The sequence below is a fragment of the Prinia subflava genome, chromosome 4, assembly GCF_021018805.1.
Source record: "Prinia subflava isolate CZ2003 ecotype Zambia chromosome 4, Cam_Psub_1.2, whole genome shotgun sequence".
Classification (NCBI taxonomy): domain Eukaryota; kingdom Metazoa; phylum Chordata; class Aves; order Passeriformes; family Cisticolidae; genus Prinia; species Prinia subflava.
The window spans coordinates 46,091,757-46,111,605 of NC_086250.1; the positions used below are offsets into that span (position 1 = coordinate 46,091,757).

General features: G+C 39.0%; 2 protein-coding genes across 24 annotated transcripts; one reads left to right on the top strand and one right to left on the bottom strand.

The window, feature by feature from the left end:
- Window positions 1-1,777: 1,777 nt before the first annotated feature.
- THAP5 (THAP domain containing 5) lies at window positions 1,778-10,214 on the bottom strand. 22 transcript variants are annotated; one of them, XM_063396678.1, is made up of 5 exons: window positions 10,027-10,200; window positions 7,360-7,390; window positions 6,496-6,685; window positions 3,352-3,402; window positions 1,778-3,210 (listed from the first exon to the last, which is right to left on the bottom strand). In XM_063396678.1, exons 3-5 carry the CDS (start codon window positions 6,637-6,639, stop codon window positions 2,272-2,274), a joined length of 1,134 nt encoding a protein of 377 aa, XP_063252748.1. In that variant the 5' UTR covers window positions 6,640-6,685; window positions 7,360-7,390; window positions 10,027-10,200; the 3' UTR covers window positions 1,778-2,271. The 22 variants fall into 22 exon arrangements, 14 of the variants coding, with proteins under 14 accessions (XP_063252748.1, XP_063252747.1, XP_063252744.1 ...); XM_063396677.1 differs by lacking the exon at window positions 7,360-7,390 and adding an exon at window positions 8,796-8,947; XM_063396674.1 differs by having other exon boundaries at window positions 9,755-10,200.
- A 184-nt stretch (window positions 10,215-10,398) lies between these two features.
- On the top strand, window positions 10,399-19,709 carry DNAJB9 (DnaJ heat shock protein family (Hsp40) member B9). 2 transcript variants are annotated; one of them, XM_063396682.1, is made up of 3 exons: window positions 10,399-10,527; window positions 14,182-14,409; window positions 16,182-19,709. In XM_063396682.1, the coding sequence occupies exons 2-3, from the start codon at window positions 14,193-14,195 to the stop codon at window positions 16,610-16,612; spliced, it is 648 nt and encodes a 215-aa protein (XP_063252752.1). In that variant the 5' UTR covers window positions 10,399-10,527; window positions 14,182-14,192; the 3' UTR covers window positions 16,613-19,709. The 2 variants fall into 2 exon arrangements, with proteins under 2 accessions (XP_063252752.1, XP_063252753.1); XM_063396683.1 differs by having other exon boundaries at window positions 10,438-10,575.
- Window positions 19,710-19,849: the final 140 nt, after the last annotated feature.

A 19,849-nucleotide genomic window follows, 5' to 3' on the forward strand; every position in this document is an offset into this window, starting at 1 on the left:
GTGGCTGAATGTTATTGCAAATGTGAAGCTGAGAATTAACCCCTCTTTTTCTTTCTCTTTGCTTGTGTGCATGCAAACTTTTGCTTTTGTTTTAGTAAACTGCCTTATCTCAACCCATGAGTTGTTTTCCATCTTGTTTTCTCTCCCTGTCTATCTGGAAGGGGAGAGACAGAAAAGCTTAGTGGGCACCTGGCATCCAGCCCAAGTCAACCCACATAAGCCCCAATAAATCCCATAATAGAATGGAAAATTTTGGGTTCCCCCATTTGAAGAAATCTATGCCACGAACAGCACTCTCAATTTAAATATAGTAAGCTCTTAGTAAAAGCAAAAATGTATCAGCTATGCAAATCTCATGTTAAACGCCACAAATTTTTTGGGGGACTAGAGCTTTGCTGAGACAACAGCTTACGGTGTTGCAGCTCTTTTGCCATGTCTGACTGCTCACTGCCATTCACAGACTACAGCGAACTTTTGAAATGGGTTGTTAGTCTTCAAATATACAGCATTAGCAGAGGATTTGTAGTACACTCATGAAACTTCTAAAATTGCCAAATCACTTAGCAATTTCATGTTGCATTTTGTAAATCGCTTTAAAAGATCTCTTACTTTGTAAAATGTTACAAAATGTGCAGTTCAGAGAGGGCACCTGGACAATGTTCCCAAGACAGGATCAGACACAGCAGTAATGTGTCTACAGTACACAGGACACCCCTTGTGATTTCATAGCACACAAGGCAGAACAGGAATGTTCTCTTGTTCCAGGAAGAACAAAATGGGCAGGTCAGAGACATGGTAAACAACTCCCCATATTATACGTGACCTCTATGTCCTTTAGCAATTTTACCAAGCATAGCCTGTGCCTAAAGTCTGAAAGAAGTTAATGAAGACAAAGCAAGCCTAATCCAGTGGTTACTAATGCAGACTAACCTCTTACAGCACTGTGCTTTAGCAGCCCAACTTCTGCACATCAAGATGTTCCAAGTCTCAAAAATTTTGGAATTTGTAACTTATTATCTAGTTGGAGGCCAGCTTTCTAGCTAGTGTGAACTGATTCTCAATTCCTTATGAAGACATTACCAGAACAGTTTAAAAAGTGTGTAAAAGAGAATATAAATAACATTGAAAAGGAACCCATTTGCTCCAGTCCTAGACTGGGGATGACACCATTTTGAATAAAAAACATCCTCAAGCAATCTAATGGTTGTAGAATATAATACACTAGAAGAGTTCAGCTGGAAGGGGTGTAACAAGGATCACCTAGCACGGCTGTGATGTCTAGTCAGGGACCATATGATCTAGGATTTTTTCACCATACCAGAGCACACAGCAAACTAGATCCAAAGGGTGGCACACTGACAGAATAAGCAGAAAGTACTTAAGCAAATTAATTTTTCTCAAAATGAATTATAGTATCTGTCTGCTATAGTGATAACCTATGCATTAGAAACAGTTAATAAGATCAGTAAAGGGGAGTAGTCTTCTAGTTCTGTAATTCTGTTTCGTGCAAAGTAAAATTCTGATTTCACTAGCAATCTGCTTTGGAGAACATTGTTTTCTTCGGTGTATTATTAAAGTATATATGCATTACCCAGCTGTAGGCTGTAAGAGGACCAATGCAGACAGCCCTCAATAAATAGAGCTCTCCCTTTTCCAAACTAGCAAAACCATCTGTGATTAAGATTGCTTTCCAATTGAGCTGAATCGTAACAAAAAAAAAAGAAAAATAAGATGGGCCTGTCCAGTGGAACAATACCCTTATGAGAACTTTTGTTTCTAGAAACAAATGAATAAAAACAGTGTTTATGCAGAAACATTTTTAATAAGATCAAAGCATACATAAAAACATCAGAACAAATGTTACATGAACAGAAAACTAAAGAGCAATTTTGGCCTCACTGGACAATGCAAATATATACATATATAATTCTTCATACTATATGCTTGTTTTATCCATTCTACTGCTGTCCCTAATGCAGGCATTGCACTTTCGAGAGAAGCCTGCAGCTGAGAAAGGGTTAAATTATCTTACTGACTTAAAAAATCTTTGCCCAATTCAGAGGGTTTTTTTTAATCTCACTTGCCAGTCATGTTTTACAGACAGCATTCTACCACTTAGCTTTGGTTGATGTAACATTTTAAAGAATATTTGCTATTCACATGATTTGCATTAGATATTTACAACATTACAACTGGAAATAAAAGTTAATTTGTCCAAAAGTACAGTCAAAGACGCTAAAAAGATATTTTAGAACCATAAATTGAAAGCCTTTACTGTATCATAGTCACTTCAAGTGTTGTAAAGTAATTTTCTACCATCTTCAGCTTTTCCTCAGAAAGCAGGTTTTCTTGCTTCAGCTGTCTAATAAGAGCTTCCAACGACCTGAGCCTTCCCAAAGTTTTTACCTCCTGCATTTCAAGTAAAGTTATCTTAGAGTGGAGTTTTGAAATTTTTTGCCAAAGGTGATCTCTGTCCATTTCTTGCCTGCAGTATGAATGCTCAGTCTGCAGTATTTCATTTCTGTCGTGTTCAGTCACTTTTGTCTCCCCTGCATCAAGAAACTCTTCCTTAACAGGCAGGAAAGAACTATTTACTCTTTCAGGCTCTTCTGGACTCTCAGCTGGCATAATAATAGCAATGACAGACTCTTCACTTCCACTGAACTGTTCAATGGTTTGTGTGACTGTACTCAGTAGAACTGCATCTTCACTTGTCTGCACTTCACCAGAACAGACCAAATGAGGGACAGAATTTTCAACTGCATAGTCAGTAACTGACCCTAAGGCACTGTTCGGTTTCAGAAATGAATTCAAGTAGTCAGGGTCTGTAAATTGCAGGACTGTAGCTGTACAACCTCCTGAATCCTCTACAGAAGTATGAACACTGGTAGCTTCCATGCTTTGGACTGCTGCTGTCAATAAAAAGGGATTAGGCTGATGTACATACCGCCCACATGAACTACCAAGAATGACACTGTCTACCCGAAAGCCACCTTCACCTGGAAGCTGCAGGTTTTGAACTTGTAAAGGTTTACTCAGTGCAGTTGGACAAACCACTTCTGCCTTTTCCTCTACATTTTGTGCAATTACAGGATTTTTCTTTGGTGTACAAAGTTCAAGTGGTACAGATACTTTCTCTGACACAACATTTGTTTCTTCCCGGTCTTCTTTCTTTACCTGTTGTGGACTGCTCTGAGAAGAATTTTTTTCCTGGAGGAGAAAAAAGAATAAAAAAAAAGATCAATACCTTGTAACAAGAAAATCATTGAGCATACAAAAGTTAGACAAATCTCATTTCACAGCATGGTACTGCAAAAGGACTAACTTAGATGAGTACTGTTTAAAAATTGCCTCAGAGGCCAAGAACTCATGTAAGCATCTTCCACAACTTTGCTTCAGGTCCTAAATGTTAAAATAATATTTTAAAGCTCTAAAAGCAATAATACTGTTTGGTTTTTTAGTTTTGGGGTTTTTTTCTTTTCTTATTGCGGTTTGGGGTTTTTTATTTGTTTTATTGGTTTTTTTTTTTTAACTCTAGGGAATTTGGACTGTTTTACACAAGATACAGTAATTTTAAATGCACTTCAAGAGAAGTGGTTACACAAAGTCTAGCTAGCACCTTCTATTACCAACTGAAACATTGTATTAAATATATTAAATGTACACAGTACAAGGTTCTTGCATTAAGATAATTGTAAACCAGCAATTCAATTCTGCCAACTAAACTTCACAATTTATGAAAATGGAGAATATTTTTTTTGATAGACAGAAATCTTAGAAGAAAAATACAATGTTATCAGGACTTTAAACTTAAAAAAGAAGTTGATACTGAAAGAGAGACAATATGAAGCTTATCCTTTTTTAGCCACTTTCTTTTCCTTTTCTTCACGTAAACTGTATCACATAATTACACTGAAGATTAATATACAAATAAGCTTTTAGGTATGTCAGTCAATGAAACAAAAATACAAAAATAGTGGGTATTTTTTTCTAGTAGATCTGATTATGAAAAAGACCAGTCTGAAGAATTTGTATAAAACTGTATACATGTTTAGCCTGGGAACTAAAAGACAAAACAAAAAACCACACAGAACAAAAAACCAGAAAAATAAGTTATTTTAATTTTGCTAATTAAATAGGCCAGGCAAAAACCCCAACCAAACCAAGCAAACAACCAACCAACCTCAAAATCCCAAACCAATTAAAAAACAGGAGAAGGATAAAAAGAAAGAAAAAAAAAAACAGAAAAAAAGAGGCCAGGCTGAAAAAATGTATTACAATAAAAAGAGAATTTCAAAGCGTATATTCCTGAAAGTACATATGTCGTTTGAAGTATCCTAACAACATTAAACTTTGCGATTCAGTTTTATATGAAACTTTACTCTCAAAAGGACTGGAAATTTTATACAGAAATAGCATTCATTTGGTTAGCATCACTTTTTCAAAGACAATACTTAACATCATGTCAATCTTTGGGATTTTGTAGAAATGAAGCGTTTCCCTTTTTTTGTTCTATCTGCAGCTGAAAAACTTTCTCAGACTATGTATTTTACCTAGACAAATGTCTTACAAAATATATTAGGTAAATGTTCCTCAAATCCTCACCTCGCAGAGCTGCCAATAAAGTTAAGGAAATGCACCAAAACAAGTCTCAGGATGTTGCTTAAAGGAAGACTCTTCTGTTGAAAAGTCTCCTTGTCTATCAGTCCCTGCCCTCCCACTCGTAGGCCAATCTTCAAATAAAAACTCTTGCAAGGTGATGTAGAATGGTTGCTGATATTGAAATGCCAGCAATTATCTGCTCTTGAGCCACACACATTCTTTATTTAAAAGAAGAAACAGAATGAAATGTTTTATCATTAAGCATTTCTGAGAAGACATCCTTCACTTGCTTAGTAACACAAGAAACAAGGTGGTGGTGAGCAATATGCAAATACTGCAACTCTTTGCTCTCAGTTTCCAAAGGCAGTCTGGGGCCTCAGCTTCTTGTTCCTCCACATTTAGTCAGAGATAACACTAATCAGAAATTTTTTCCCAAAATAAGAACTCTTTTCTGTATCTTTCTGAATACTCAGTCTATGTAGAAAGGTAAGGTTTGGAGCAAGTAGCGAACCAGAGGTCAAGTCAAAATTGATTTACTGATTTGCTGAGGTGGTCACTAAAGCATATGACTTGATGTTTAGAAAAGTACAGTGAGAAGAAAGTAATGCCAGAGAGAGAAGTACCACAGGAAAACAGGTTCACAGTATCACAGATACAAAGCACTGGCATCTCTCTTCTTCTGACAGCAGGAAAATGATGGCTATATTAAAAATAAGCATAGAAATTACTCTTCCAAACTGCATAAATCTATCTGGGATTTCTCAGATATATATTGGTGATGCCAAAGTAATTTAGAGAAGCCATTGGTATGTTCTTGGCAACACAACTGCATAAGAAGTTTGTTACCTTTGTAACTCTACTGTCCATCCTTGTAGGTGTACTATGACTGGTCTATGTTCACATGCAAATCAAGATAATGAAGAGGTGGATAAAAGATGACTTTTCTTTGGGATCAAAACACCCAGCTTATCTGTAACTGCACAGAAGCATGGGACAGCAAAGTCCAATTCCAAATTCACAGCTCCCTATTACAATAGCAGCTCAGGAATATGATGGATCTACTGAATCAGGGCGAGAGGAGTTAAAGGAAAGATATTTCTTGCGAAATTAGTACTGCCACAACTTGCAAGATTTACTATTTTAGTACTCGAGAGATTTATCAAGATTACTTTTCACTCCAGAGTCAAGAGAGTCTAGACAACAGATGTTCAAGACGACAGAGTACTTCATGACTAAGAACAGTTTTGTAAAATTAATTAGCCACATATTTCAGTTCCACCTATTTAAATTAAATCAGCCCTTCCATTCCTCCCACCTGCAACGTGATGATCCAGTAAGATAAACACATGCTAGAAGAGAATTAGCATAGCTTTGATCAAGATTAGGTGCCTGTGCAGCACAGTATTTTTACGTATCCAATAGCATAAGTCTGTGAAAGACAAGATGGACTAGTCTTTGTAGGTTGTCTTTGGCAGCCTACAGTCCTGAGCTCTTAGGTTAAAGGTTAGGGACAGGAAAGAGAAACTGTATTTCTGTACAGGAAATAAATGACTTTTAAGGAACATAAAAATATTAAGAGTAATTGTGTAAGAAAAAGCTTAGAATCATAAAATTCTCGTAAGAAATTTAACATTTTCTATAGTAAATACTTCTGCAATTTCTAGTTAAAAAAAGATATTGAACCTCCACTCAGACTAGGGGAAGTTGTTCCTTCTTTACATTATGGAATCACATACCTGTTTTGTGTCAGTCCTGCTGACAAACTGTTTTGATGGACAGGGATTCTAGTTTTAAAATAAAAAATTATTATCTAACAGATTAGAAAAGCTGTATTACACGAAGACTTGGTTAGCTTTATACTACAAAACAAAAGAGAAGACAGAAATAGATTACTTCATCATCTGAGGAAGAGAAAATGGTTGGCACAGCGGTGTTTTTCAAGTAGCGTATCCCCCACCGCACGTCCAGGGAATCAGGGGTAAAGTGATCGCTGCACAGGAGCTGGTGCTTACTCGGAGTCCAGGAACTCCGCTTCATGTTCCGCAGCCATTTCTCAAGTCGCTCTTTATCACGAAGTGGAAACCTTTTTAAACCAGTTGAAAAGACAAATAAGAAAATATACAAAAAACCCCCCATTACTGTTGTCTTTCTCTGTTTTAAATAAGAATATCTCATTACCTAGAAGGGAGCTTTCCTTTAGAAAAGATTAAAATAATATTTTTTCAAAAATTTTAGGTATTAAATGCTAATCTGAATGTCACATACATGTTAATCCAATCATTATCCAAATTATTTCTAGTTGGGTATTTGGTCTGGAGCTCAGCAGCAGAATTTCTGATTTCTGCTAGCCAAGGGTTTCAGAATCCATGGCCAGGATGTTTTGAAAAGTTTGATCCTACAACACTTGCTCAGAAAGCAGTTCTGCTGAAGGAAAATGAAACACTGAGACCTAATTTAAAGAAAGTTAAGACTGTTCCTCATTTTATTAATAGTATTTCTAGGGCTTATTTGTCTTTCTAGACACAGTATTTTCTGTTTAACAGAACACCTCCTAATACATGCACCTCTTGGTTTATCAGATAAATTTGGCAAGGTGAATATTTCCAAGACAGGACTTCAATTTTGTTCAAAAAGTAAATGTATGGAAATGCAAAGCATTTCTATATTTTGTGTTTCAGCCATTAAACATTCCCACAGCCTTAGGAGCCCACATCATATTTTATAATTTAGGATTAACTTTTCAATCATCTAACCTACCTGAAAATTAAAATGATGAGTACACACCTTCCTGGAAAAAAATTTGACTTTAAAAATACATGCAAATGGTCAGACAAATTATATCAGAAAGAGAACTAAACTAAAAGGAAAGTGTGTGAAGATATGTAATTTACTTAATGAATCGTAATGCACAGATTAAAGGGAAATTAAAGGCTTATTATGATGCATGCACAGTCAAGAAGTGATGGCAACGGGAACATGAACATTCAGACCACTTTTGTGTCTCACCTCTTCTGAGACAGGTATCAGGGTATTTGAAATGTGCTTCCATATTTCTCTGGTGCATATCAATTTTATTTTAACTCTAGCATATGATACATAAACCATAAGTTGAATTCTGAGCGCTGTTAAGTAACTACTGTTCAGAAAACAATGTTCCTGAGAATCATGAACAATAATAATTACAAAAGAAAAATCTCCACTTTTGTGATCCCACCCTCAAATCCCCAAAGCTGCAGGTTTCCTCCAAAAGCCACACACAGCAAAGACTCTTATGCAGGCACTGTGTTCCAAAACAGCAAAATCAGGTGATTTTGAGAGAAAGACAGCTGAAATTCACAGTGTAAAGGTGCATGTCTTTACCCCTTCCCCAATTTTCTGAATTTGCTGCCATGTAAGTCTTCAAATTACCAAGGAAACAGAGCAAGCTTTTGATGCGTCCAGCTCTGAGAATCTGCAGGAATGCAAGGAATAATGCTGATAAGAATACAATAAGCTCTGAAGGACAAGTTAGAGCTTCAGGGTTTTCAAATCCTGTCTGCTTAGTTCACATACACCCAGTGGCAGCATTGCATGTATGACACAGCATGCTCCCCTTAGCCTGGGTGTTACTACAGAGATCCAAAAAAGTCACTCAGGAAGATGATGGCTTCCTTTCATTGAAGGTCCTGTCACCAATTACACCCTCTCCAAGAAGGCCCTGAGAACACTTACTCCCACTGCAGCTGGGTCACAACACAGGACCCACTGCTCCACCCAGACTGCTTCAGATGGAAAACAAAATAATCTGTAGTAAGAGAAGGGTCTGATGGTGAAAGTTATTATTTTAGTTTAAAGGCAACTTTGCTAAAATGTCATGCTTCAACACCCCCTTGCTAATCAACAGAATCTGTTCTGTGGTGTAAACAAAGCATTAAAAAAAGGGGAAATTGAAAGAGGAAGTGGATAGAATTTATTTAGCAGCTGCCATGACTACATGAGTCAGAGAAGTGAAGAAATAAAACAAGGCATAAAACTGACATCAAGGCCACTGGAGATTAGGTGACAAAAGGTTTGGCAGGGGCTCAGATCCCAACCACAGAGCAGCAGAGGACTTCTTCAGTGGTGGTAAGAGGCAAGGGAATAAAACCTGCAATTCATGTCAGTAGTAGTCACTAATATAAGGCAAGAGAAACCAATAAATCAAATCTCAGCACCTCTTCTACAGGAGCATGAAAGTCAGAACGCAGCACAACTCAAAGGTTAGATAAAACAGCTAAGTTTGGCAATCATCTCCATACTGATGCCATACACTGGAATATAAACATGTCTTGTCTTGTTTTGATTAACCATGTGACGCTCACACTCTCTAAAACATAAAGAAAAAGAAATTATTTTCATGATTGTCTTATGATGCATTCCATATTAGAAAGGTGCCAGGGAAATAAGCTTTCCTTCAATCTAAAATAAAATTTCTTTCAAAGCAGTCCTCCTGTAGGTCTTCCTACACAGCCTTCTTGATCTTGGAATAGTTATGACTAATCAGAAGATGAAAGAAAACTTAGCTTGAAATATAAATTTTGCCAAAACAGAATTTGAGGCTAATTGCGAAATTTAATTTTCAATTTTTTAAAAGTTGCTTCTGTTGACAAACGGTTCCATACTTTTACTCTACACAAGTACATTAATACTGAGTTACGTGCACCGCGCTTCTCTCAGGATTGGTAATTACTGTTTGTAACTCCCCATCCTGGGAAGCGATGGCCACGTAACCACACCAGTGCAGAGGTGACAGCCGGCCTGGGACACGACTGCTCCACGCACTGTCCCGCGGTGCAATGCAGACACCATAAACTGGTGTTTGGCAACCGAGGCAGCTAAGTTCCAGCTAACAACCAGCAATATCTCTGTTCACAGCGCAGGTAGGGTAATAATTCCAGTGGGAAAGTTTAATTTCAAGGAATCATTATATGTTTACTTGCTTACTCTTCCGGGTCCTGCTCCTGGCATGTAACCCGTCATTGCACAGACACTTCACCATCAAGCCAAAGCCTCCACTACTGCCTGCCCTGCTGGAACATCGCTTCCATACAGCCAGCAGCGAAACAGAGCCAGAAGCGTAAATTTTATATATTAGCCAAATTTGCTTGCTCTTCACTTCACGGACCCTCCGCACCTATTTCGGAGTCCTCAGATGCTGCCGTGTCATCGCCTCCTCCCCCAAGTCCCGTCCTCCTTGTGCGAGGGGCGGTGTGTGTGCTTGCTCCGAGCTGTGCACTCTTTATTCGCTACACCGTCCCTACCCCCAGGGGGTCAGCGTTGTTTCCCTCCAGCCTCCCGGGACCAGGAGGGGTTCCAAGGCGACCACCAGCGTGGTCGACCCGTTGAGTCTTTCTGCCATTTACTTCCGCGGTGGGGCTCACTACCACCCCCACGGCCAGCGCTCACCCGGACCCTGTCCCGCTCCGCGGCCACTCACGGGTAGAAGCTGAGCTTGCGCTGGTCCTTGGCGCTCTGGCCACCGCGGTTCTTGCAGCGCGTGGCGGCGCAATACCGCGGCATGCCGGCCACCGAGGGCCGCGCTGGCCGGGCCGGGCCGAGCTGGGCTGGGCGGGGCCGAGCTGGACTGTGCTGGGCTGTGTTGAGCTGGGCTGGGCTGGGCTGTGCTGGGCTGGGCGGGGCCGGGCCGGGCGCGGTGCCGCCTCCTCACAGCGCCCCCAGCGGCGGGCGGCGGCGGCGCCGCGGTTGCGACCTCCCGCGTGCACGGCGTCACGTGCGGCGGGCGACCAATGGCGGAGCGCTTCGTGTAGGAACGGCGGGGGCCGGACTGCGCGAGCGCCGGGCGCGGGCGGGCGGGAACGGCGGCGGCGCTGAGGGGCGGCCGAGGAGCGGCCGAGGAGCGGGGCCGGCGCTGAGGGGAGGACGGCGGAGAAGGGCCGCGGCCGCTGGGTGAGGGCTCGGAGAAAGTGGAAGGTTGCTGAAGTGGGTGGAGTGAAGGTGAATGCGGAGGGGTCGGGGGAAGGGGCGCGCGTAGGGAAGCTTGGGGGCAGCGTGGGAAACTAGTCAGGGGGGCGGAGAGGGGGGCCACTGAGGCTCGGTCCGGAGCATTTCTTTGGAATCTGGGCCTCTCCGAGCCACGCCGCGGTGGTGTTTTCCAGCGTGGCTGCACTGGAGCTGGGACAGCGTCGCTCAGTGCGGCTGTTAGCGGCTGCCGAGCTCCGGCCTGGCCCCGCCCCGCCCGGTGTTGCGGTCCGGCTCCAGCCAGGGCTTCAGGGGTCTGCATAGGCAGGGGGATGTCAGGGTGATTCCTTCGTTTCCCTGTGCTCCACGGCAAGATTCAGGAACCTTCTGTGTTTGGTTTCGAGTCGGTATAGGAGAGGTCAAGACAAGTACAAGCCCCTCGGTTTGACAGACCTGCCTGTAGCTGCCTGAGACTGGAAGACTTGCTTACTCATCGGATTAGTCGTGGTAGGGGAACCAAGGGAAGATCTCAGTAACTTTATTGCTATTAATAAATTGTTGCCGAAGTAATTATAGGACGTGAGCATTCCACAGGTTAGTGTATAGCCATTCTGTAATGAAAACAGTAGCAGAACACTAGTGATGCTCTGTGTCCTCTGAGTACGTGAGACTTTGAATATAAGCATTTATCCAATATTTAGGTTAATTACTTTCAAGGAAGAATGGAATACGATATTTGTGTTGCAAGACGAAGTAGCTTCTTATTTTCTAAATCTGACAGATTCTATTCTAGGTACGTCATCCTCAAACATTGCCTCATTGTGCAGCAATTGATAAATGTTCATAAACTAATGAAGAACTGATTGTTACCACCTCTGCAGTACTTTGGACAAACATTAGACGGTGCACAAAGGTGAATAGTAGTTGAGATCTGTACCTGCTCATCCAACAGAGTTAAATAGTTACTATGCAGCATAAGATCTCCTACTTCATTGACAGATGTACCTAAATAAAGTGTAGCCCTTCATAATTATTGGAAGAGCTCGTTATGGCATGAGCTTAATGTGTACAGAATTTATTGAATTTTGGAATGTGGTTTAAGTAGCTACAAGTGTATGGCCTGGGAAGTGTAAATTACCTGTCACTTTTTGATTGAGAAACAGAGGGTAAAGAGACGTAAACAAAAAAAAAGTATTTAGAAGAGACTTTGTTTTGAAAAGGATTGTAAAATCAGTTAGGGATGGCAGGGCTGAAGTAGTTGACAGAAGCAACACTAAGGTACTGACAGCATATAAAATAGGTGTTTTCTAAAAAGTAAATTGAATAATTGGAAGTATCTAAACATAAGACTTGTGCTCTCTGATAACCCTATGAAGTTTGAAATGCTGCTTATACTGGAGTTTTATTTGTATTTGGTTTTCATTTACATCTTATTCTTAAATTTGAGTGATTTGTTCAAGGACAGGATTAAATCTGTGTTTGCTAGTTTAAAAAACAATAAAACATAAGTACTGTTTTTTTTTACTGTGTTTCAGAAATCACTTATAGCAAAGAACTTCATTACAGAACTCCTAATGTAAGGAACTGTAGAAAAAGAAAAATTCAGATGTATTTTGCTATCAAGAATTAATACAAGTTGAGATGGTTAGCCAGAGCAGAAAACCTGAAAGGACTAACTTGATGATCTCTGATGAGTTATGAAAGAGGGTTTTGCTCTTAATGGAGGACATGAACTGTTCCTTTTAGCTCTTTTCAGTGTTCAGTAATAGAAGCAGGGTGGTTGACCTGAAGAGAATGCAGCAGGTGATTATGCAAGCATGATGCAGGTGGGGTTAAGGAAGTAAATAAAAACAATCTCTGGTGTGAGATGAACACATAAGTCTGCATCTATAAAGCACAAACGGGAAGAAAGCCCCAAACACGTAGAAGGATGTTCACGTGGGTAACTCTTAGTGTCCAAGGGGTAAAATTTCAGGTTAGTGAAGTGGTGAGAGAAGATATGTGGGAAAAATTTGTACTAAAATATGTCTGATATTGTGCATAAAGAATACTGGAAAGAACTGTCCATTTGGTATCTAAGTACACTGATCAAAATACAATTAGTTTCAACTGCTGCCCCTTAGCACTTGATATCATGCAGGCTGCTGGCCAAATAAATGCTTAAGAGGGCATGGGTAGATTAATCTTGCAAGCCTTTTGCTCTCGTCTCACAGCATTCATTTTAGCGCCCTGACTTACCTATTAGAAATGATATTCTTTTTTCCATTTTTGGTTCTTGCATTTTAATTTTGTTTAATGGATATTGACTTTCAGGTAAATACTTAATTTTCATATGTATCAGATATTCAAAGTTTTTGAATTCTGCCTGAAAAATATTGGGTCCCATGCTGGCTAGCAAAAGTATTCCAACTTTAGTGGTGCTCAGACTGTAAGTTTGTTTATTCAACTTTCAGGAAAGTAACACCAGTCGTCTCTGAGTTGTTCTTACATTACATTCAAAGTAGTGTAGTCCGGTGGGGGAGACATGTTACATCTGGAATGCTCAGGGTCTTCTCGTACATTCTTCTGGTCAGTGCCAGCTGCATTCCGTCTTTGAACATTTGCCTTTCTGCACTCTATGTTTTGTATATAATATGCACAGGCATATTATCAGTTCTCACCTTGTAGTAGGAACAGCTCACTCTGTCCTTCGTGAAAATCATGAGACATCACATGGCTATGTGGAACTGTTTTTTTTAAATCATTTATATATGCCACAATTTTCCCCTGAGTTCTCAGATATGTGTTTCAAAATACATCTTTTTCACAGGTGCGTTGTTGAAAAAAAGGCTACAGCTTTTAATTATTGTTGAATCTACTTGTCTTGTATAAAAGACTTTTTTTTCTTATTCAGTTCCAACACTGACGGTTTCAAACGTAAACCTTTCTATGCAGTGATATTTATCAGATGAATTCTTTGATATCAAAGATATGGTAGATGTTTTCTTTTGTAATGCAATCTGATACGCGGATGAGCTAAGCCAGCCTCTTGTTAAATAAAGGAAAATGTGCTTTACTTGGCTGAACTCTGGAAATGAATAATCTGCTTTTTATCATGTTCACCTTAGGTTGGTTAAACAAACCGAAGCTATCACGAGTGTCTAATAGTCTTGTCTTCCTGCACCTTGCAGTCATCTCTAGGCCAGTTGTGTTGTCAGGCTCCTGTTGTTGCACCAGCTAATCACTGAGTTGGTCTTCCAGTAGAGAATCAGATTTTGCAGCCTGTTCTTCATTTAGAGCTGCTGTGTTTATGGTCCTAGAACTCAAGGATTAATGTAAAGCTAGGTCAGGTATGGCAGCGTGAGTGCAATGAAATGTGCTGTGTATTTACTTTTGCAACTTTGTATGACAATGATCAGTTAAGTGTGAAACAAAGATGACCACTAAAGGGGTTGTTGTGCATGTGAAATGTCACTTTGCAGTATTTTCACTTACATATCCTGTGAATATAGAAACAGTGTAATGGAGTTTGGCAGGTGTAAAACAGTGCGCTTACAAGTCTGTCATTGACTCCTGAAACACCCTGGTCTTCCTCTGCCGGATTGCAGTTGTCGTGGAATGTAAAATAACTTGTTCTTCAAGTATATTTCTTTTTCTTTTTAGGAACTGGAGAAATGGCCACTACACAATCTGTCTTCACATTTGCTCTCTGCATCTTAATGATAACTGAATTAATACTGGCTACAGAGAGCTATTATGATATCTTAGGAGTTCCAAAGAATGCATCTGACCGCCAGATTAAGAAGGCATTTCACAAGCTGGCTATGAAATACCACCCAGACAAAAATAAGAGTCCTGGAGCAGAAGCAAAATTTAGAGAAATTGCTGAAGGTTGTATACACTGTCTTTTGTTTTAATAATTTGATACATGCCTTATATCTATAACCTAATTGCGTTTTGTTTTTACTGAATAAGGGCTATAAAGGGTTTTTTTTTCTGAATTCCGCTTAAGTGCTGTCAAATGTCCAGTATAAAAATCTGAGTTGTTTCTGTGTTCTTGCACATAGGAAGGCTTTTTACACAGTTTATACACTTCTGCTTATTAGGCTTTTGGCATATTCCTCTTCTCACAAAAAATACTCGGTAGTAGGACAGCTTTAGCCTTGGGAGGTTAATTGTTAGTTTTTGGTCTGTTTCATAAGATCCAGCTCAGGATTACTACCAGGGCTTCAGGAAGGCCTAATAGCAATCTTGCAGTAACTCTGGGGGGATTATAAGAAAACACACAGCAGGGTACACACAGCTTCAGTGGTTCACTGTGGGAATACAATAGATGACAGGTGCACCAGGTTTGAGTGGTTATAAGGAAAAACTTTTGCAGCTTGAGAATAACGGTTGGATTTGATGATCTCGGAGATCTTTTCCAGTCTTAACAATTCTGTGATTCTGTTCTACAGGCCAGTGTTAGAACAGGTTGCCTAGAGAGGTTGTGCAGTCTCCAACCTTGGACACTTTTCAGGAATGACTGGGTACAGCTCTGACTAACCTAGTCTGATGTCTAGAACTGACCCTACTTTGAGCAGGAGGTTAGAGTAGAGACTGAGGTCATGTGTAACTTGAACTATCCTGTGATCCTACAAATACACCACGTATAGGTATTGTGTGAGAAAATGGTGCGAGTGGATAATTAAGAACAGAAAGACTTGCTGAAAAATAAGGTATATCCACTTGTATTCCCTGTAGACTCAGGTATAACATCCATCTGGCCATGTAGTTCTCCTAACTAAGCTAAATGGGATTTCTGGCCTTTACCTTCTTGTCTGCAGAAGAGTCATTTTGAAAGAAGTTAGTAATATATTGGAAGGGAGCAACAGCCTTGTTGGATACTTACTGCAGTTGTTAGCACCTACTGCAGGAGGAAATAGAAACTCTAAATGTTGAATTATATAGAATAATTTCAAGTCTTTGACAGGTAAGAAAATGAAAATGAGTTTTTAAATTATTTAGTTATCAGAATGGGTATATTTTCTATTAAAGTTTCTGCATTGGAATACCAGTAGTTGTAGTTGTAAAGCAAAGATTGGAGGGAAATCTAATTTCATTTTGGGTATATCTAGTCACAAAATCTACGTTTATTGCTGAACTTTGGAAAAATTGAGACTTGGCACATGGTGAAATTAATTTTCTTTACCTCCTTGATGTTTATGTTGTTGCTTGTTTGTAACTGGTGTTGCTGGCTGGCTGCCAGGTAGCTCTGCAGACATTACCCTGTGTTTCTGTGAGTGCAGCAGATCCTTTGTCTTGTTGGGTAGAGCTCCTAACTCATCCTTCTTCCCTCAGGCTTTCTGATCACCACTTCTCATTGTTATTTTCTTTCGAATCTAAACACTAATACTTATTGATGGTTAAACTGTGTTATATTATGTGTAAGCTGTCCTCATAATGTAGCTGTGTTTGTTAATTTTTAAGTATTTTGAAGCAGTTTGTTTTGGTTCAGAGAAAGGTAAATCAACATTGGGCTTGATTGGGCTTGAGCACTCAATGACAGTCTTGTTTGAGATTTGTTTGGTTCAGGAAGAGTGAGAGAGAAAGCTGCTGTTCTTTGTATTTGTGTAAAGTTTTTTTTTTTTCTGTAACAACTTTTTTTTTTTTTAACTTAATAGCATATGAAACATTGTCAGATGAGAATAAACGAAGAGAATATGATCAGCTTGGCCATCGTGGAGGAAAAGGAAGTAATGGAAGCCCGTTCCATCAGTCATTTAATTTTGACTTTGATGACCTGTTCAAAGACTTTGACCTATTTAGTCAAAATTCACGGTCGAAAAAGCACTTTGAAAATCACTTCCGAAGTCATCGGGAGGCTCATAATCGGCAAAGACGTTCTTTCCAAGAGTTTTCTTTTGGAGGTGGACTGTTTGATGATGTGTTTGAGAATATGGAGAAGATGTTTTCGTTCAGTGACTTTGAAAATGCACACAGACATGCGGTGCGAACTGATGCCAGGTTTCATGGATCCAGCAAGCACTGCAGGACTGTCACTCAGAGACGAGGAAACATGGTTACCACATACACCGACTGTTCTGGACAATAATGTTTCCTTTCTTCTAAACTTTTCTTCTTTTCTCAACATCTTCATAATCTTTCTTGGTTTTGTGCTAACATGGAAGAAATTCTCTGAACTGTATTTTCTAAAAAACACTTAAACTACTATAAAGAAGTTGTAGATGAAATTAATCTTCAGAATAGAAACTACATCCTGTTGGGAAATAAATGTGCCAACAACTACTTGGGAGAGTATGGGAGAGAAGTAATCTCATGTAACAGAAAAAATTATATATATTTCAGTTTAGTAAACACTTCCCTAAATTTGAGCTCAAGATATATATTTTTCATTTCAGAAATGTAATATAATTTTTTTCATAAAAACCAGTTTAGGACTGGTTGAATTACTGGTGTGTGGATTTAAGCAGAGGAGATACTTTAATTTTGACATGCTGCTTGTTTTTTTAGTCATTTCCCAGTTTGCACTTGCAGTTTTTGCCTGATACAGATGTACTGTGCAAATTACATAATTTACACAAAATAGCAGCAGAAATATGACTTCCCTGGGTCTTTGTTACTCTCTCTGGCATTGCAAAAGTATTAGTAAAACCTTTACTTTTTGAAGTTGGAAAATAGCGAGGGAATATGCTAAGACAGTGAGTGATGTAGGAATTAGTTTTATTTCTGAACTGGCCTGAAATGATCTTACGATTTGAATAACCCTTGACTTATTTAGGGGATATAGAGATATTCGTGTATGTAAGTTTGTGTGCACACAAAGTTTTTGTTTGGGGTTTTTTTTCCCCTTCTTCCACAATACAAATATCTCTCTAACAAGTTTGGAAGGGCACACCCAAAACACTCTTGTTTTATGCTTACTATATTACCACATGTGCACTCACTTATAGCTCACTTTATTGAACTAAAATATCCCTCTGAGATCTTAGGAACTTCAATAAGATAAGCTTGCTTACAGACTTGTGGTGTTCCTGAAAGGGTCTAGGTAAAAGCTACAGTGTTTAGATTGACAGATTTATTACCTGTCAGCAGGAATTTTTCAGTGTTGCTATTTGAAAGGTAAATTCTTCACCTAACCACAGAGTAAAACTGAAAATTACAATCCTTGTTTTCATCCAATGCCTTGTGGGGCTGGAAACTGCTAGTAAGGACAGCACTAATGGGTATTGATTTTAGCACCATGGAAACCCACAACCAGTGTCAACTGCTTAAAACTAAAAAGGAAGGAAAAACCACCAGAAAATGCTGCACAACAAAACTCCCAAATACTTTAACTGATGTCAATCAAAAAGTTCCGTTGCAGCCTTTAACTAGTCAGACAGGTTCAGTAGGTTAAATTAGCTGTCTCATTAGTAATGGGAGGTAAGAATTTTCCTTTCAGGTTGATTACATGAGCAAAATAAGCATTTTAACTAGCAGTGTTCAAAATAGGCTTTGAGTTCTCAAAATCTTTATTAAGAGATTTAACCCTTTGCTTCTTGGATGGATATTGAAAGCTGCCTGTTTGCTAAGGAACTTCAGCCTTCCCCTCAAATGTGTGTATTATCGCTTGTTCAGTTTTCATTGCCTAATCTTTGGAACGGATTGTTGCATTATATTAAGTGCTTTTCCATTTCCATGTTCTTCTTTATTTATTAATAGACTAATACCTCATATATGGTCTTTATTAAAAGCCAGTAATTTGTGCAACATTATTGGAATGTGCAATATTCTTATAGTAGGAAAAGTGCTGGATTGAGTGTTTTTTTCACCCTTTTCCTGTGTAAGTAAAGATCTTTGTTTCTTCTGTATAATTAATATATGATTCAAGCAAAAGTTGTACTTTGTGTAGATTTCTGCATTTATTTTCTTTAACATACTTCGTTAGTCCTGTGCATGAATCAAACAATCTGCCCAATTCATATCATATGGGCATCTGAGTGAACAAATTAGTAACTTAAAGTTACAAATTACTTTCTCTTACAAAGATTAAGTATTAAACATGAGAGTATTTGTGAATGTCCTTGGGTGGAAGGCAACTCCAGAAGTGGGATGCAAAGGTAAATTATTAATTCATTTCTTAGTTTAGTGAATATTTTCTTAATTAAAAAAAAAAATGGAACAGTAGAACGAGCAATTCACTTGTGTCCCTTCCCAAACTCTGAATTAGAGGGAATAAAAGCTGAAATGAACACTGTAAATTATAGGAAACACATTTCACTCTAAAAACTCAAGTCATTTAAGTGATTGTATAAGTTCACAGTCTTTCGAGCTAAACTTTTAGGTGAAAATAGGGGTCCTGGCTGCTTCTAGACTAGTTTCTCCTCTTAAAGAATGCTCCAAACTTAGTACAAAGTGTACTTGTTTTCCTGATTTCTTTAAAGTGTAAGTATGAAACTGATAAGAAAATCAGTAATGTTGCAAGTTTTTAGCTGATCCGCCTTAAAAAAAAAAGTCTGCTTAGTCTATTTTAACTTTATTTCATATTATTTCCCCTAATTACTCATCATGGCAAAAACGAATGCTTTCCATGATTTCTGTGGCTTCTCCAAGTCACTCTCTGGTTGTTTTTGTTGTTGATCCAAGGTCAGATCTAAAGGAAAGCTTGTCATGAATATTGCAGAAAGCGGCGTGTGGCTGTCCCTGTGGCTTTCAATGGTGGGTTTGCTTTGAATAGACTTTAGCTGGGGAAGTTTGGGCAGGCTTTCCTCAGCCAAGTCTTCACTCTCATGGCCCTGAGAACACAGGCTTGCAAAACATGTTGTGCTTCTCACTTATTCGGAGCTCTTGCACATTCTTCCCCTATTTATAGTGTTTGCTTCATGGCAGGCTCCAGCGGAAGTCCTGGTATAACCTTATGACACCCTGACTTCAGAGTTCAAGTGCCATCTATGATCTCTCTTTAAATTTATGAAAATACCCAACAAAACCAGTTTTTGTTGGATAAGGGTAAAAAATAAAATAGTGAACAATTTTTGAAAGTAAATTATGCTTATGTAACTCCAAATGATTTAGTTTTTAAGACTACCAAAAAGTGTTTTTTCATGTTTATTTTCTTCCCATTATACTTTTGAAACACAGTATCTAGTGGAGATGAAAGTACTGTAAAGTTAATAAGAGTGCCATTACATTAAACATGTGAAAATTAATGGTATGGTGTTATTTTTCCTTTTTTTTTTTCTCTTCAAGATATAGATGGGAAACCAAATTGAAGTGGTGCTTGTGTTTTATGGAATGTTTTGGCCTCTGCACTTTCCCTGAGTGAGCTGGTGGGATTGGCAGGGAGAAG

Bases quoted from the DNA above. Each gene is read 5' to 3' on its own strand.
- DNAJB9 (XM_063396682.1), top strand. From the start codon at position 14,193: ATGGCCACTACACAATCTGTCTTCACATTTGCTCTCTGCATCTTAATG. The intron at 14,410-16,181 runs GTTGTATACACT...TTAACTTAATAG, and splicing joins ATTTAGAGAAATTGCTGAAG to CATATGAAACATTGTCAGAT.
- THAP5 (XM_063396667.1), bottom strand. From the start codon at position 10,140: ATGCCGCGGTATTGCGCCGCCACGCGCTGCAAGAACCGCGGTGGCCAG. The intron at 3,403-6,495 runs GTAATCTATTTC...TTTAACATTTAG, and splicing joins TCTCTTCCTCAGATGATGAA to GACCTGAAGCAAAGTTGTGG. The intron at 3,211-3,351 runs GCAATTTTTAAA...TTTCTCCTCCAG, and splicing joins ATGAGTTCTTGGCCTCTGAG to GAAAAAAATTCTTCTCAGAG.